This window comes from Myxocyprinus asiaticus, chromosome 43 (assembly GCF_019703515.2).
Source record: "Myxocyprinus asiaticus isolate MX2 ecotype Aquarium Trade chromosome 43, UBuf_Myxa_2, whole genome shotgun sequence".
Classification (NCBI taxonomy): Eukaryota; Metazoa; Chordata; class Actinopteri; order Cypriniformes; family Catostomidae; genus Myxocyprinus; species Myxocyprinus asiaticus.
Window position 1 is genome coordinate 16,019,991 of NC_059386.1, and position 18,393 is coordinate 16,038,383.

General features: G+C 38.5%; 1 protein-coding gene across 4 annotated transcripts; it reads left to right on the plus strand.

Moving 5' to 3' along the window:
- Positions 1-360: 360 nt before the first annotated feature.
- On the plus strand, positions 361-17,733 carry LOC127433516 (F-box and WD repeat domain-containing 11-B-like). Of its 4 annotated transcripts, XM_051685489.1 has the most exons (15): positions 362-1,018; positions 1,101-1,180; positions 4,833-4,895; positions 8,001-8,241; positions 8,771-8,957; positions 9,183-9,273; positions 9,538-9,675; positions 10,789-10,907; positions 11,053-11,302; positions 14,066-14,184; positions 14,341-14,451; positions 15,123-15,201; positions 15,663-15,680; positions 16,516-16,680; positions 16,819-17,733. In XM_051685489.1, the coding sequence occupies exons 2-14, from the start codon at positions 1,142-1,144 to the stop codon at positions 16,675-16,677; spliced, it is 1,617 nt and encodes a 538-aa protein (XP_051541449.1). In that variant the 5' UTR covers positions 362-1,018; positions 1,101-1,141; the 3' UTR covers positions 16,678-16,680; positions 16,819-17,733. The 4 variants fall into 4 exon arrangements, with proteins under 4 accessions (XP_051541453.1, XP_051541449.1, XP_051541450.1 ...); XM_051685491.1 differs by lacking the exons at positions 362-1,018; positions 1,101-1,180 and adding an exon at positions 1,360-1,584; XM_051685493.1 differs by lacking the exon at positions 4,833-4,895 and having other exon boundaries at positions 361-1,180.
- The last annotated feature ends 660 nt before the right edge of the window (positions 17,734-18,393 follow it).

Below are 18,393 nucleotides of genomic sequence, written 5' to 3' on the forward strand. Positions count from 1 at the left end.
TGGGGGCAAATTAAAGGGATGGTTTGCCCAATTTTCTCAGCATTTACTCGCCCTCATGCCATCCCAGATGTGTATGATTGTATTTCTTCTTCTGAACACATACAAAGATTTTTAAAATAATATTTTAGCTCTGTCCATACAATGCAAGTTGATGGTGGCCATAACTTTGAAGGTCCAAAAAGCACCAGGCAGCATAAAAGTAATCCATAAGACTCCAGTGCTTAAATCCATATCTTCAGAAGCGATATGATAAATATAAGTACTTTTTTACTATAAATCTTCACTTTCACATCTGAAAGTGAATGTAGCAATTTATTGTAAGAAAGGACTTTTTTCTACCCACACTTGTATCTCTTCTGAAGAAGATGGGTTTAATCACTGGAGTGTTATGGATTACTTTTATGCTGCTTTTATCTGCTATTTGGACCTTCAGAATTCTGGTCACCATTCACTTGTATGGACAGTGAGAGCAATACAAATCTTTGTGTTCTGCAGAAGAAAGTTGGACACATCTGGGATGGCATGACGGTGAGTAAATGAGAATTTTCACTTTTGGGTGATCTATACCTTCATTAAGATGGGTTTTATATTCGATTGTATTGTTATTTTCCTTTCTGAGGTAACTCATAGGCGTTGCAGAAGTTTTGTAGGCATTTTAACAGGATAGTAAAGCTTCTGGGGAATTTATTTTCCCAAATATATTTATTCATCTAGTAAATTACATAAAGTAGTAAGATTGGAAAACTTTAAATATTGGCCTGCAAGCAATTTTATCAGTCATTTTCAGGCTCAGCTAAATTTGAATCATCGGGGATAACCCCATACTTTACCCTAGCACCAGAACGCGGCCAATAGCTATTTGTTTTACAAAAGACGTTTTGTCATTCGGCGACCAATCACGAGTCTTGTTTCACAGATTATACCCCACTTCGATCATGACTGGTGTGTTTGTACACGCTCTGTACCTTAGCAGCAGAAATTAGCCAATCACGACACGGACAACGCCCATTTTTGTCAGGTTTGTGTGTTTGACAGCCAATCGTATGTTTCATCTTAAGGCTTTTCTCCACGCCTCCATTTATGACGTGATTGTGTCGCAGGGCGGGGTTTCCATTTTCACTGCGAGTTTCGTGGAACAGATATGGAACCGGAGATGGAGGACAAAACCTTGGAGCTGATGGTGAGTACTCGTTTCTGCTTTGAAAAGATTGTTTAGTCTTTTTCCCAAGATATTATTGATAGATAGATATCCGTTTGCGAGGACAGTCAGTGTGAAGTTAACCAGCGTGTGAAATGTGTAAGGATCGATTGAGTTGGTGGGGGGAAGGAGGAGTGAGAGTGAGTGAGTGAGTGAGAGAGAGAGCGAGAGAAATGGCAGGCTCGGCTGACAGGGAGGGCCCTGCTCTGGATCGCTGGCTCTTTGGCTCTCTTGTTCGTTCTCTTGCACTCTTCTTTCTGTCTTTTCGTTGTTAAAACAGTTGAGACCTTAATAAACAAGCTGCGATATTGTATATGGTGATGGGTGATGATATTTACTGAACTTAGTGGCCGAGGTGGAGCGAAGAAAGCTGCCGCGGCATTGTGGTGAGTCGGAGTCTCATCGACTTCAGCCGGCGACTCGAGCTTGACTGCGGCGCATCTGCGCCACTCAATTCCGCCTAGAATTTGTCCACAGCGCAGAACTATGTTTTATATAGATGCTTAGTGCTCTTAACAGTGTTTTGTCGTGTTCTTACGTATTATTTCTGACTTATAAACATTCATCGTTTCCATATCACGACGTATTTTAAGTGGCGTTTAAAGCTGCGTAATAGGAAGTAACCGCTCGTGCAGTCAATGGTGACGCTTTTAAGCCAGAAGATGATTACACGTAAAATATAATTATGAATATTACGAGAACAGTGTTTGAATAAGTTAATATTTATATTTTAAGTGAACACAAACCTTTATCAGTGAAATATAAACACCAGTGTTGTGAAACACACAATGCTAGCAAGCAGCTAGGTGGCTAAGCAAATCCAATCATTAGCCTACTTGAACTAATTGCGATTATTTTGGTTTAAAAGAACACATTGTTTATGTCAATTGTTTTTATTTATTTTTCAAGTGTTAGAAGGTTGTAATGAAAAGTGATTAAAAAGACAATACAAATAAAGCTTTAAATTGTCCTGTTTACTGATTAAAGATGTAGGTTTTTTTTTATCCATTATCTTTTTATTTATTTATTTATATTTTAGCTTACGTCTGTGTAGTCTTATCAAGTTTAATGTAATTTTTTTTAATAAGAGTTAAGGTTCAATATAATGTGTAAGGTATTTTATATTTCTATATTATTTGTTAAATTCAACATTAAAAATATATTAGGTATTATTTAGACTTCTATGAATCAATACCTGAATTCAGTAACATTATAGAATCAGATGGCAGAGTGGATTTGCTTCTTGTTGCCATGGATACAGTGAAAATGATAGGCGTGAATACTCTTGAGTTTGTTCACTTACAGTTGAAGTCAGAAGTTTACATACACCTTAGCCAAATAAACTCAGTTTTTCACCATTCCTGATATTTAATAGTAGAAAACATTCCCTGTCTTACGTCAGTTAGGATCACTATATTTTAAGAATGTGAATTGTCAGAATAATAGTAGAGAGAAGGATTTATATCAGCTTTTATTTCTTTCATCACATTCCCAGCGGGTCAGAAATGTACATGCACTTTGTTAGTTTTTGGTAGCATTGCCTTTAAATTGTTTAGCTTGGGTCAAATGTTTTGGGTAGTCTTCCACAAGCTTCTCACAATAAGTTGCTGGAAATTTGGCTCATTCCTCCAGACAGAACTGGTGTAACTGAGTCAGGTTTGTAGGCCTCCTTGATCGCACATGCTGTTTCAGTTCTACCCACAAATTTTCTATCGGATTGAGGTCAGGGCTTTGTGATGGCCACTCCAATAACTTGACTTTGTTGTCCTTAAGCCATTTTGCCACAACTTTGGAGGTATGCTTGGGGTCATTGTCCATTTGGAAGACCAATTTGTGACCGAGCTTTAACTTCCTGGCTGATGTCTTGAAATGTTGCTTCAGTATATACACATAATTTTCCTTCATGATGCCATCTATTTTGTGAAGTGCACCAGTCCCTCCTGCAGCAAAGCACCCCCACAATATGATGCTGCCACCCCCCATGCTTCACGGTTGGGATGGTGTTCTTCGGCTTGCAAGCCTCACCCTTATTCCTCCAAACATAACGATGATCATTATGGCCAAACAGTTCAATTTTTGTTTCATCAGACCAGAGGACATTTCTCCAAAAAGTAAGATCTTTGTCCCCATGTGCACTTGCAAACTGTAGTCTGGCTTTTTTATGGTGGTTTTGGAGCAGTGACTCCTTCCTTAGTGAGCAGCCTTTCAGGTTATGTCGTTATAGGACTCGTTTTACTGTGGATATAGATACTTGTCTACCTGTTTCCCCCAGCATCAACACAAGGTCCTTTGCTGTTGTTCTTGGATTGATTTGCGCTTTTCGCACCAAACTACGTTCATCTCTAGGAGACAGCGGTAGGATGGCTGCGTGGTCCGATGGTGTTTATATTTGCATACTGTTGTTTGTACAGATGAATGTGGTACCTTCAGGTGTTTGGAAATTGCTCCCAAGGATGAACCAGACTTGTGGAGGTCCACAATTTTTTTTCTGAGGTCTTGGCTGATTTCTTTTCATTTTCCCATGATGTCAAGCAAAGAGGCACTGAGTTTGAAGGTAGGCCTTAAAATACATCCACAGGTACACCTCCAATTCAGTACACCTCCTTTCAGAAGCTAATTGTCTAAAGGCTTGACATCATTTTTTTGAATTTTCTAAGCTGCTTAAAGGCACAGTTAACTTAGTGTATGTAAACTTCTGACCCACTGGAATTGTGATATAGTCAATTAAAAGTGAAACAATCTGTCTGTAAACAATTGTTGGACAATTTACTTGTGTCATGTACAAAGTAGATGTCCTAAACGACTTGTCAAAACTGTAGTTTGCAAATATTAAATCTGTGGAGTGGTTAAATAAGTTTTAATGACTTCAACCTAAGTGTATGTAAACTTCTGACTTCAACTCTATATATTAAGCTTGAGGGAGATGGTTAAATGCCTTTTGCTTAAAGATAGCAAGCTATGTGTATAGACTTCAATAGTTGAACCCTCACAATGAAAAGTGCTCTTCCTGCTCCGCGGACCTACAAAGATAACTGGAAATGAAACCTTTATATTGTTATCACTTGTGTCTAGCTTTTATGTCACTTCACTTTTAGTCCTGAGGAATTTTGTCTGAGTTTGTATAAAGTTTGGCTGATTTTCATAGTAAAAATTATAGGTTACGGATTAAAGCAGGTGCTGAATCATGGATATGAAGAGTGATGGTATGGATGGCATAATCTCTGTTCTTGTATTTGGGATGTAAGCAAATCCTTGTTATGGCCTTGGCTAGGGGACAGCTGTTGACGCATTACCCAAACGCCTACACACCCTACCCGATCTCCCATCTATACCACACACTGATGGGGGAATTTGTCAAGTTATTAAGCACACACAAATCATAGGCTGTTGGACTGACCTTTCATCTGCTTGCCAGCATACAATGCATTTCATGATCATGAGCAGATGATAGAAGCATCACCACACAACATTAATGTTTTAAGCAGTTTTTTTGCAGTTCAGTGGATAAGTGTTGGATTCATTTTATATTTAATCTTAGTTGTAGTATTAATTTAGTTTTCAATTGAAATCACACATCATTTATTTTTTAGTTCCGAGAACATTGACCCAAATAATGGTGTGATTTCTTCTGCAGAACACCTCTGTCATGGATTTGCAGACTGCAGACCGCTCCCCAAAGATCACCACAGTGTTTAAGGTGAGGTGGATGCGCTGTACGTCAAAGTGTGTTGAAAGAATAAAAAGATAAAACTATAGCAATCCATTGATTAGCCTCTCCCTGGACTAGGAAAGTTTTCCTTGGTCAACCAGTGTTGACAGTGGAGTTTGTTATAGGGCATGGCCTAATCTGTGCCTGAAAAACCTTTGTGTCATTTTCCACAGGCCTTTATGATATTGTATTCAGAATCAATAGTTTCTTTTTTGCAAATTTGGAATGTTCCTCAAACAATAGATGTGGGCATCTTAGCTCTGTTCCAAAATTTGCTGTCAACCATCTACATAAGCAGCATCCTTACTGAAAAGGAGCCTCATGAGTGACTGATTTGGAATGCTCCACACAGGCAAAATTAACACTCCTAACATGAAGTGAATGAGGGACTCGACTTTCAGTTGATTCCAATGTAGTTTGACGTTAGCATGTTGCTATGCTAATGATGCAATACTTTTAATCTTTTAAACATACTTGCCACACACGGTTATTGGATAAAATAGTTTCTAATTTTAACGTGAACTAATTTTATCAGTATTTTTTGGTATAATTGTAATGCACATTTCTCTGGACTTGTCTGCCTTGAGTGAATTGTTTCACATTTTCTGCAAAGCATACATGTGATGCTGCCTTAGAAAATGTGGCCAAAATGTGATATCTTAAGGCATAATGTTGCTGCCTATTTTTTTAAATGGTCTTTGCATCAGGAGCCAGAGTGTGACTATGATGCCTTAAATTGTTTTCTAGGTAGATAACTTGCTGTGTTTTGGAGCAGATTATCTCTCCAATTCACCTGGTTATTCAGGAACTGCAAGGAGAGTTGCACTTTGCTGAGCAAACATACCTAAATACAAAGTTTAGTTTGAAGTCTCATTTTGCTAGATTCATACGTAATCCATCCTTTCTAAGGCCTCATTTACTCCTGGTATTAAAACTGAAGTGTGTAACTTTTTCGGTGTATTTACTTCTATCCCAGCTTAATATGCAGTGACAACTGTAAGTTAGCCATTTGTAGGTTAATTTCTCAAACTGCGATTGAGCCACACAACAACATTGGCTCAACCAATGGCGTGAGTTTGGAGCAGGACTATCTTGTTTGTTGGATCAACAGCAGGCGGTGGCATATTTGGAATGCTGTTTGAAACATTTTTTTTTTTTTTTTTTGCAATTCCGTTCGGTGGCACAGAAATTGCACATTTCAGCTTTAAGATGCGTTATGGGCGGTCCGTTGGAAACATGATGATTCTAATGACTGGTATAAACTGGGTCCGAAATATTGAGATTTGTCCACTTCAACCACATTCAGAGGTAGTTGAATGTGGTTTAAAACGCATGTGACCACATTGGGTTTGTAGCGTAAATGCTCATCTGTTTAAACATCAGCAAAGCACCACCCAATCAACCACTCCGCTAAAACAAGTGTGTGGTTTTGAAAAGAATTAACCATCTGATTGGAAATATTGAAAAAATAATCACACATTCACCTTATGCACAAGAGAAACAAGTGCGCAGCCATCTTGAAAATTTTGTCTTTGAACTTCCGGTCTAGTGGTTTCTGTATAGATATCTATGGTAATGATGTCGAAGTGTAATTGCTAGCAAAGTGGAATTACAGGTTATAGAGTTGCCAAAAGATATGAGTATTTTAAAGTGTTCAGGGGAACACTTTAAAGTGTTCAAAGTGTTCAGTTCCATAACAACTGGAAGCAGAGCAGGGAAATTTTGAAACATGAGTACTTGGGTCATAAGTACACAAGATCCTACCTTCATGCAGTGGACATACTGATATTCTTCTGTGCTCATGAAACTCCAAGAGACAACACAAAGTCATTACAAATTTCTCTGTACGACACCTCTGACCATCTTCTCGTGTCATCCATCGCGTTATAGTTAACAGGGTTCCCGTGGATCCTTAAGTCTTAATGTCTTAAATTCAGTTTTCCAAAATTTAAGGTCATAAAAAGTCTTAAATATCGTAAATGATACAACAGAAGTCTTAATTATCATTTAAAGAGGTCTTACATCTGGGGGTGGAAAGACAGGAATCGTGATATGACCTAATGTGATTATCACATTTCAAAATAATATGATTTAGTTAAACAAATGCATGCGCTGCATCCTTCAAAGTGAAAACGCGGCACTGTTATATTTTCTCAAAGCACGTGGGGGCTTGTGAGTGTTTCCAGCTGTTGCAGAACAGTTTGCAATCATTATTCTATATCGGAAATTTATGACAAGCAGTCACTAATGATCAACCGTTGATTATGATGATATATGTGTTGATGAAATATGACAGTTTACTTTTAATTGTTTATATTGTAATACATTGTAGATCATTGTAGGATGTTTTATTTTACTAATCAGTTTGAATGAGCAGCTGGAAGCGGTGAAGCGCATTTCAAAATAAGAGTCCCCGGTGTATTTCAGCCATTAAAGTTAAAAGTTACGCACTTATGAATCACATCTTTCCACCCACTTAGTGTCGGAAAAACTAACATTTAAAGTGACAGAAAAACACCTCGCGAACATTTTCATAAAGGGGTGGTGTACTCTTGATGAAAAATACTTTGTGCTCCAAAACGTAATGCATTTTGATCGACTCTTCTCGATAAGATCAACATGCAGTGACACGGATGAGAAGCGCACACACACACCCCTAGCTCAGTTAATACAGGTACTGTAATAAAATAACTAAGAATTCTGTTAGAAATGTCACGTTTGTGCTTGGATTAAATGCATAGAAGAATAATTGGGAGAAATGCTGTTTTTCTTTTTTCTTTTTTTTTCTTTTTTTTTGTGTGTGTGTGCTTTTTATTTTACTTTTTTGCGCATTATCATAATGCAGTAATACACTGATGTATTGATTGACGTATGTCATCATAAAATCAGGGACCCTCCCCTTGAAATCCAAACACAAGTGGTCAAAAAAGACACACATTACGACCAGATGTAAACAGTGTATCGTCTTGGGGGGATCGCATCTTTAATACTTGATGTAAACGGGGCCAAAGAAAAAGAAACCTGGACAGGTTTATTTTGTCTCACCAGGCCTAATATATCTATTTCTTTGTTTTTCTCATACGATTCTTCCAGCCTACCTATCTCTGTCCTCAGGTGAGTAATGGACTGCTAACGGGCTCCAGGAAGCGGCCGTCTGAAGGAAATTATGAGAAGGAGAAGGACGTGTGCATCCAGCTTTTTGATCAGTGGTCTGAGTCAGACCAGGTGGAGTTTGTGGAACACCTGATCTCACGCATGTGCCATTACCAACACGGCCACATAAACTCCTACCTCAAACCCATGCTCCAAAGGGACTTCATTACAGCACTGCCAGGTAACAAATACAAATCCTTGTTCAGATTTATACAAAATGTAACTTTTGGATTTAATTACACCCATATGCATGTTCATTGTTCTTGGCTAAGATTTAGACAAAGATTTAGTCTTTAGATTTTAAATAAAACTCATGCATTGCTTGGTCTTTTTTTTTTTTTTAATTTTTTTTTTTAAAGTGTATTACACTCAATTAAAGATGACGTGAAATCAAAATTGACACTGTTTACTTAAATACATGTTCTTGGTTTTGCTGTGCCTGATTCTTTAGTGCATGTTATTCCAGAGAAATAGTTTTCTTCAAACTACCTGACTCCATTCCGCTATATTATGCCCACTTTTCACAAACCAATCGAGTCCCGTCCTTTTTTCTTTTTCTCTCCTTGAAAATCCCCTTTCAGTCGGAAATGCATGCGTTTACGGAAGTAAAATGGGTTCAGAAAGTTGCTTCGTGTTGACTTACGTCCTGCTTTTATGGCTTTAAACTCTTACATCCTGGTATTTTAAGCACATTTCTCTTTGTGTTTCAGCTCAGGGTCTGGATCATATAGCGGAAAACATCCTGTCTTTCCTGGACGCACGCTCACTGTGTTCAGCAGAGCTGGTGTGTAAGGAATGGCAGCGCGTTATTTCTGAGGGGATGTTGTGGAAGAAGCTGATTGAGCGGATGGTTCGGACAGATCCGCTATGGAAAGGCCTCTCAGAGAGACACCAGTGGTGAGTTACAGTGCTGATATCATGGTTTACATCCACCCAACCCCCTCATTTATACATGAGGGTTTAATAACAATCTCATCATTATCTCTTTACAGTGTAATTCTCTACCAGACATGCTTGAAGCCTCCTTTAAGGCTGTCTTTTACATCTTAGTTGGTCTTGAGTTATTTGACTTGTATGTCAGTTAATTTAATTAAAAGATTTTTTATTCTTTTTCTTTCACAGGGAAAAATACCTGTTCAAGAACCGCACAACAGAAGTTCCTCCGAACTCATACTATCGCTCTCTTTATCCAAAAATCATTCAAGACATTGAGGTAGGAACTGATGTAGATGTTTTTTCTGACTGTCATTTAGATTTGTTCACTGATTCGTTCATTAAACAAGTCTAATTATGATTTGATGATCTGATTTTCATCTGTAAAATTAAAATAAGATATTTTCGTTTATGCCAGTGCTAAAGTGTAATATTTTTATTTTTTTTGTATGCTTTAATGAAAAAACAGTTTCCTCTTACTAAATTTCTGATATAGTGAGAAATTATTTGTACTTTTGTTTCCTCTCACTGTTGCTGTTTCCAGACCATCGAGGCAAACTGGAGATGTGGCCGACATAACCTGCAAAGGATTCAGTGTAGATCGGAGAACAGCAAAGGTGTTTACTGCCTCCAGTACGACGATGAAAAGATCATCAGCGGTCTACGAGATAACTCCATCAAGGTGCCATTGCACTCTCTGTGTGTCTGTTTTCTTGCGAATCTTGTGGTTTTCACTCCGTTTAGATTATGAACCCACATGATCTGATTCCATTCCTACGCAGGTGTCTTATGTTGAATTAAGTTAACCACATCTGACAATAACAGTGTACTCATTAAAGATGTGCACTGATGACGTTTGTAAACACTTTTAGCAAGTGTATGATTTTGGGACTTTAGTTGTTGTGCATGAATGGATGAGTTTTCCCAATCAAAAGGGTTCAGGATATCCATTTGTGATGAAGTGATGCTTTTAAAACTCTGTAAACAGAAACGCCCACATGCTTTAAGTTTTGACTTATTTAAAATCCTCCCTTAATGTAATATAATACTGAAACTACTTAGAGGGCATTTCAAATCAAAACCACAAGCATTAAATTCAGGATGTGACGTAAATTGGGTTTACAGCCCGCTGAAGGGATAGTTTGAAAGGACTGTCCCATTAAAAATCAATCTAGCTGATTTCTTTATAGAGTTAATGTATTCACACCTTGTTGTAGAAGTGAATGTCAGCATATGTATCTTTTGGCTAGAAAATGCGCAGTTTATTGGTGACCATATTGGTATTGGCCAAACTTTTTTTTTCACCCTCATCACCCTAGCTTCTTGATGGTGAGTTTTTACAAGAACCACTCTTGGATTTAATTACTGTATTGGTTTGAATAGGCTGCTGTTTGAAGCAGATAATATCAGTCCTTTTTTTTCACCCCAAATTAATTTCTGAATACTAAACAGTATCCATGTACGTTAACATCTATTTTAGATTAGGCTTTGAAAAAGCATTTCAGATTCTAGGTGGGGCCTTTATTTATAAATAATATCTGCAATCATATAGATGTTTTGCCATAATAATTATGTGCTCTTAGTATAGGCAAAAACAGTGCGTCTATGCTACAAATGTGAGATTCGCTGAATTTTTAAAATCCACTATGTGTGTATAATTATGTGTGCTGAATACATGTGACTAACTTTCCATAGTTTTGCATGTTCATTGTCTGTTACCTGGTAATGAGTCAGATCCACTTGTTAAGAAGACTGTTCAGCAGTTGTGATAAAACATGTATATGTTTGCATTCAGATATGGGACAAACAGACTCTGGAGTGTTTGAAGATCCTGACGGGGCACACGGGCTCCGTGCTGTGTCTGCAATACGATGAGAGAGTCATTGTTACCGGCTCCTCTGATTCCACTGTCAGGTCAGATTTCTGTCACACTCTCACTCTCTAAAAGTCCTCTGTTCATTTCTAAAAAAAAGTGGTCACACCCCCACCATCTGTTCTGCTGCAGTGAATGAGGGATTGATTATTTCAGTGCTGACTTGTCTTTCGATCTCGTTCTCAGAGTGTGGGATGTGAACTCGGGAGAAGTTCTGAACACTTTGATCCATCACAACGAGGCTGTACTCCACCTGCGGTTCTGCAACGGGCTGATGGTGACCTGCTCGAAGGATCGCTCCATCGCCGTGTGGGACATGGCCTCTCCCACGGACATCAGCCTTCGCCGTGTCCTTGTTGGCCACAGGGCTGCCGTCAATGTGGTCGATTTTGACGACAAGTACATTGTCTCCGCCTCTGGGGATCGGACCATAAAGGTCAGCGCTCAGATCTGACTGACTGTCATCGGCTGTCAATCAAACCACAAATCGATGCGTTGTAAGAAAATCTAAAGCAGCGTGAGAGGGTGGGGTGAATGTTGAGGTAGTTTCGCATAGGCAGACTTTTGACTCCAGGGTTCCTGTGGCTTTAAACCTGGAAATATCAGTGAATTTTAAAATTGTGTTGTCCAGGCATGGAAAAGCCATGGAAATTAATAAATAAGTTAAGGAGAATGAAGATAAAAAAAAGTTATGCTCTGCTCTTAAATATGGCATTGACTAAATATTGTTTTTGTGTAGAGAGAATTTTTTCGCAAGCCATATTGATGTCTGATTTGTGGGCGACTCGTTTTTTTCTTCAGTAAATCAGTTAACTTGATTCACGAATCAGTTGGAATGATTCATTATCAAATCTGTCTGAATTTGAAAGGTTTGTAAAAATCTTTAGGTCATGGAAAAGTCTGTGATTCTTTGTGACTCTCAAATGCGTCTTTTTCTCTAAATTTTGGCCTTCCGTCCATACTGACATGGCATTTTTGACAGCGAAAACCGAGCTTTTCGAAAACGCTCTCCCAAGTGGATAAATTTGAAAACGCTGTCTTCGCGTTGTAGTATGGACAGGGAAAAAGAAGATATCTGAAAACGATGACGTATTTGTTGTCATGTAATCCATTCAACCCAAAACAATCAAGATGGCGGCTCTGTGTATAATATCTGCAAATATTAACCCTATAAAGCTGTGCGTATCATATTCCATACACTATTTATTAAAGTCTCTAGATCATCAACATGATAAATACTTTGCTGAAACCCTGTTGTATGCAATGTATTAGATGTCTACTTGTTAAAGTTTCTGTACGTCTGGAAGCAGAAGACCGTGTAATGTAATTTCTACAATGTTTCATTTTTATGCACGTCTTTTTTTTAGGTGAAATCTTTGCGTATTTTGATAAAGGAAAAGTAACAATAAGGTTTCCCCACAGCCACCACCACTGGGTCCTTGAGCAAGACATAGCTTATGTTGTAGCTGTGTTGTTGTGCCTTATATTCACTTTGATAGCGTTGTTAAAGATAAATGTTACTTTGTACAACCTTCACAATGCATTCCTTCAAAGGTGACGCAAAGTTTACTCTGAATTGCTGTTCGGTGACGGAACACGAGGACAATTGCGTTTGACCGTAGATGGAACGCTGATTTTTCGCATGCGCAGTATTGGGATTTAAGAGTTTTCATGCGTTGCAGTGTGGACGAGCAACTTTTGGAAAACGCTTGAAAACGGCAGTATGGATGGAGAGCATTTCAAAAATGAAAATGCAGTTTTCAAATGTATCCGGATTAATGTGGATGTAAACTGAGACAGAAAAGGCAGGGTTATTCCAATCTCCTCTTTCGCTCCAACCCTGCTCCTTCACCCCTGTTATTTATTTATTTATTTATTTATTTATTTATTTATTTAAGGAATACTGGAGATCTTGATTTGCTTGTTCAGGTGTGTTTGATTATGGTTGGTGCTAAACTCTGCACAATGTCAGCCCTCCTGGAGCAGATTTGAATAGCCCTGATGTAAATTGTCTAACCCCAGTTTGCTTTTCATGTGTGACATTTTGAGGCTGGGGAAATCTACAATCTGTCTCAACTCTTGAATATGAATTTATTGGCAAATCCAGTGATTAGTTCTTGTGAACATGACTGTTTTCCAGTGGACTGATGCACCCATGCACACCCTTCTAGAAATTAAGTTAGCTTATGAGACGTGAATGATGTGTTGGCATGCTGTCTGAGGCTAAGATTTTCTTTGCTCTGGTATATGCTCAAAGAAGCCAGCAGAGAGCAGCAGTGTACCAACAGCCTCAGAATTCTCTTTAGACTGTTAGCTTGCTCCTCTCACCCAGAGACCTATAAGGCACTTGTATTGTCCAGCCCCTCTCTGCCAGATGCTGGGTTTGCGGCCAGTCGGGATTCCAGAAACAGACAACCCTGAGCCAGCCCACCCATCACCCTGGGAGAGGTGCCAAGTGATTCTGCAGCGCCCACCCTCTCAAAACATTCCCCAAATAATGAAGCAGGGTAGTGATGGCTGGTGTGTAGAGGCGTTTTCACATGTGGACATATTCTCGCACACTTGTTTCAGAGTGTTATGTACCAGTGCTTCTACAAATATCTCTGTAATTCATCTAAAAAAAAGATGCCACTGATTAGAAACTATACCTAAACCAGTTAGTTTGGCCTACTATGTTTTGTGTAAATATGGAGTTTGTGGAACATGTTTTTTCATGTAAACATGTGCTAGATGGAGGTCTTTGACTGTTGCGCTGCATCAAGCTGGTTTTTCAGCAACTCGTGCAAGAGCGGCACGTTTTGTAGATGTCAAGTTGAAGAACTTTAGCTTTTAAAAAAACCCACCTCAAGACACCTGCGTTCTGTTCATTGTGCTGCATCTAGCATTATGTTTGGTCTGCAATAATGCATTCAGTCGGAAATGCCCCTAATTTAGTGATTTGTAATTCAAGATTGCCATGCCAACATAGTTGTTTGTAATACAACTGTCTCAGTGTGCTCATGAAAATGGCAACAATACCAACAAGAACATCAACTTGAGTACATGAACACTGTGACATGAGTCAGTTGTGTGTTGTGTGTGTGTGTGTGTGTGAGTAGCTCAGTGATTTAATGTTTATTAAGATTAAACATTTAATGTTTAATATTTTGTTGCATGTAGAAGTCTAATCTGGAGGGTATTTTATGTGTGTATTCCGCAGGTGTGGAGTACGAGCACCTGCGAGTTTGTTCGGACGCTGAACGGTCACAAGAGAGGAATTGCCTGCCTGCAGTACAGAGACAGACTTGTGGTCAGCGGCTCATCGGACAACACCATCAGGTGTGTACGAATAAACAATAAATACAATTAATAGATGTTTACAATGGTTTGCGTTTACCTTGGGCCATTTGGTATATATGACATCGAAACCTTGTATTTTTAGTTTTTGTTTTGTTGGGGGGGTTTTTCTCTAAAAATCTTGTAATCTCCCTCCAGGCTGTGGGATATCGAGTGTGGAGCATGTTTGCGGGTTTTGGAAGGGCACGAGGAGCTTGTTCGCTGCATTCGCTTTGATAACAAGCGGATTGTGAGTGGAGCGTATGACGGGTATGTCCCAGTCTGATTTATTCAACATCAAAGGGAGGTATATTGTATTATTTTTTTTATTTGTATTTATTTATTTATTTTATTTTTTTTGATTAAAAAAAAAAAATGTGGGGGAAAAATGAAATGGATTTTTTTTTTTATGACTTTGTCTGTTTAACAACAGCAGTTTATAACTGTGAGGGGAAGATCCTGTTAAAATTTGTAACCCCATATTCCATCTTGGAGATTGGGACTTATCCCGTCACTGATAATAAATAAATCTATTAGCAAACTCCTCTTAAATTGTCTTTTCTATTCGAAATGCTCTGCAGTCTGTGGATTAAGTTTGTGCAGGGTTTTTTGTCTGGATTACGGCTGGTATATTCCTGCCCTTAATGTGTGTAATCTCTTTATTCTCGCATCTTTAATTGCGGAGTTGCATTTGTCTGCACCCTGTACTCTTGTCATAAATCTGATACTTGAGCAGTGCACAATACCCTCACAACCGAGGGAGCAGTCACATTTAATCCCAAAAAGCTCACAATTGAATCTGAGATTATCTGTAGATTACGTGTGAAATGCAGCTCTAGAGAACAAAAGAGAGTGGTATTTTAGCCGATGCATTTTGGATTTATGACATTTATATTGTGATTGTGTATTGTCTAATGGGTTTTGATTGTTTGTGTGTGCAGTAAAATTAAAGTATGGGACCTGCAAGCTGCACTTGATCCGCGAGCCCCAGCCAGCACTCTGTGTCTGCGTACACTTGTGGTGAGTTCCATTGTCCCCAAACAAACCTGCCCACCTCATTGCTACATCACTCCCCTTCCTCTTTAACGGGGAGGTGTTAAAGGTTTGTGTATGTATAATGATTTTAGTTGTATTTACTCATTTTAGATTTTGTTGGCAGTATTTTGCAACTTCAACTACCAGACTTTCAAAAATCAAAATAACTTGCAAATTTTCTTTTTTAATTATTATTATTATTATCATTTTTTTTTTTTTAAGAAATGTTGATAAAAATGGTAAATGAAGCCTTAGCATCATTCAACAAAAACCTTTTTTAATTAGCCTTTTCTGGGGCATTTTATCTTAAAAGGGCAGCACCTGTTTTTTTTCTTCTTTTTCTTATGTTTAAATATTTTGTTAAACAACCTTTTAAAAAGGGTCTAAATGTAGAGCACAACAGTCTGGTTCTGTATGTAAAAATCTCATTCATTTTTTTTCCATAGGGCAATCAACCATTAACGGTAATTTTAACATTTAACCTTTCTGTTATGTTTAAAAATGACACCTGTGATATATATATTTGTGTGTATATATACAGTATAAATATATATTGCTTCAAATCAAAGTTTGCAATGTTGTGATTCACCTCTCAGCTGGTTGATTTGGTTCTTGGCTTAGACCTGTTTCTGTAAAGAACTTTATGAAATCCCTATGCAAAAATGAATGGGAAAAATACTTTCGGATCCAAGGTGGCTGAAAAAGTGGGCACTGTTGTGCTCTATAACCAGCCATTGAGTTGATCACATTTTCTGTCTGTATTACTTTTTAAATTCTATATCGTGGTTATATTGTGCATATTTAAAATGAGGCCTAATTTAGAATCAGAATAGTTTTATTGTCCAGCTAAGATTTCACTTAGGAATTTGACTTGGCAGTTGCTAAAAAGTACATACATACAATTTAAATACAAAACAAACAGGAAAAAAAAAAATCTTTAAATACAAAGTACAACTACTAATATGTGCAAATAAAGATTGAGAATGAAAGGTAACAGATGTGCAACAGTACATGGCATATAAACAATTACATAAGTAATTTGTACAGTAACAAGGTGAATATATAAACTGTATAAAATATTTGTAATGTTTAATCTTCCTATACCATAACTAAATCAGGTCTGATTTTGTTAATCTTTTCATGTTTAGTGACTCGACTGTCTCCATTGTACATATGGATAGACTGATTTTTGTCACATCATTCCCAATCTGTTTCTGATGATTGATGGCTGTAAGGTTATGACGTAAAAGTATCACCTTAATTATAGTGGCTATCTCGTTCCTGTGTGTCTGTGCGTAGGAACATTCTGGCCGAGTGTTCCGGCTCCAGTTTGACGAGTTCCAGATCATCAGCAGTTCCCATGATGACACTATCCTTATCTGGGATTTCCTGAATGTGTCGACCAATGGACAGACAGAAGGACGATCACCGTCCCGCACATATACCTACATATCCAGATAGCAGGTAACAAACGCTCAACAACTCATAAATGTATTTTAAAAGCAGGTTAAGCAATCTCAGTTTAACAGTAACTATCATTTTGAGTATTCGAACGCTCACGTTTTACAAGCTCTACATTTTATGCATGTGATCTCTTGGCAGGGAAGCCCTGGTGGCATGCGGAGTGTGTGTGTGTGAGTGTGTGTGGGGACTGTTCGGCTGATCCAGTCTCTGTGGAAGTGTGCCAGGATCAAAGGTCGAAGAATGCAACCACCAACCCTCCCCTTCACCCTCCTCTCTCCATCTGTCCATTTGATTTCTCCCCCTCTTCTGTCGTTCCGAGGGCCTCCCCCATCACACAAACCGAATCGGTTCTCATTCTCCCTCTCTTGGAGGAGGTGGAGAAAAGATGGAGAGAGCGATGCCATGAAGCAGGGAACGTGAGGGTGGGTGTGGAGCCTGCCCCCACATACAGAGTGACGGCTGCCCCGGCTCCGCCCCCTGGGCCCATGAACTCTATCTGTCTTTTTATTTTTTATTGACATAAAGAAGAAAAGAAAAACTAAAGGGAGAAGGCAAGGTCTGAGAAGACCTGGAGCGCTTTCCTAACCCCAGGACTGTTCTGCATGAATGAGTGAGAGATGGGACATATTGTGTGCTGGTCAACCCCTGGTTTCTGTCTTGTTTTATTTTTTTTTTGTTTTTTTAATGCTTTTCCTCTTTTGGAAAATTCTTTTTGAAAAGTTGGGAAATTGACTTCACTTTTGCTTTTCATGTGAAATCGTATGAACAATTGTAGTTTTTTTTTTTTTTTTTTTTTTACTCTTTCCTGATATGTCCCGCCATTTCTCAGTTTAGCGCTGTCCTTCTCCTCTCCGTCTCGTACCCCTATCACTGTCTGCTCGTCTAGGTTCTGAATGATCCATAAATGATCTGAATTTAGTTGTAAACAGAATTGTCTTGTCTAAAATGTTGTTGTATATTGAAAAGATTTTTTTAAAGAAAAAAAACATTATTAATAAGAATAAAGTACTTGACTGTGAAGGAGTGTTAAGAAGCTTACACAAGCACATGGTGTTTTAGTGTATTTGTATGCATGATTCCTCCCATTTGAGAGAGAGTCTTTCCGACTGCCCCAGATTTCATTAACCTGCCACGATTGCTGCCAAACCCTTCTGCAAGCACCGCTGCAAAAGCACAGGGCTGCTGTTCAAATATTTAAGTTTACCTCCTGCTCAGAAAATGTGCAAATTGGCAGCACTATTTTTCATCTAATGGTGAAGTCTTATTTCATTTCTGCTTTCTTATGATCGACACCATAGCAACAGGCACAATATGAGCCCCATTTGGGAAATCATTTCAACACTTCACCGGATGGCTGTAGCAATTCAAAATATGTATGAATGCTGAGCAATTTTTTTTAGTCTTCAGTGATAAAATATGAACACTAATAGTTTCCTTAATCATAGGGCAGAATTCCATTCTGTGTGAAATGCAGAATGGAATTCCATCGAAATAAGTCAGTAGTATGAATGATTGCAGGCTAACACCAGGCAGTGTTGGCTCGTGAGACATTAGGGTGTATGTGTGAGAGAGATGGAGTTGTTATAAAGAGGGAGGATCAAAGTCAGTCTGCAGACAGGGTGATCTGGAATGCAGCAGAAGACGCTTCACTCACACATTTACTTGTTGCTTTAATGTCTTTTGATATGAATAGACCAAGCGCTTATCAAATGA

Coding starts and splice junctions, on each gene's coding strand:
- LOC127433516 (XM_051685489.1), top strand. CDS start 1,142: ATGGAACCGGAGATGGAGGACAAAACCTTGGAGCTGATG. Junction 8,242..8,770: donor CTTCATTACAGCACTGCCAG/GTAACAAATACA, acceptor TTTGTGTTTCAG/CTCAGGGTCTGGATCATATA. Junction 8,958..9,182: donor CTCTCAGAGAGACACCAGTG/GTGAGTTACAGT, acceptor TTTCTTTCACAG/GGAAAAATACCTGTTCAAGA.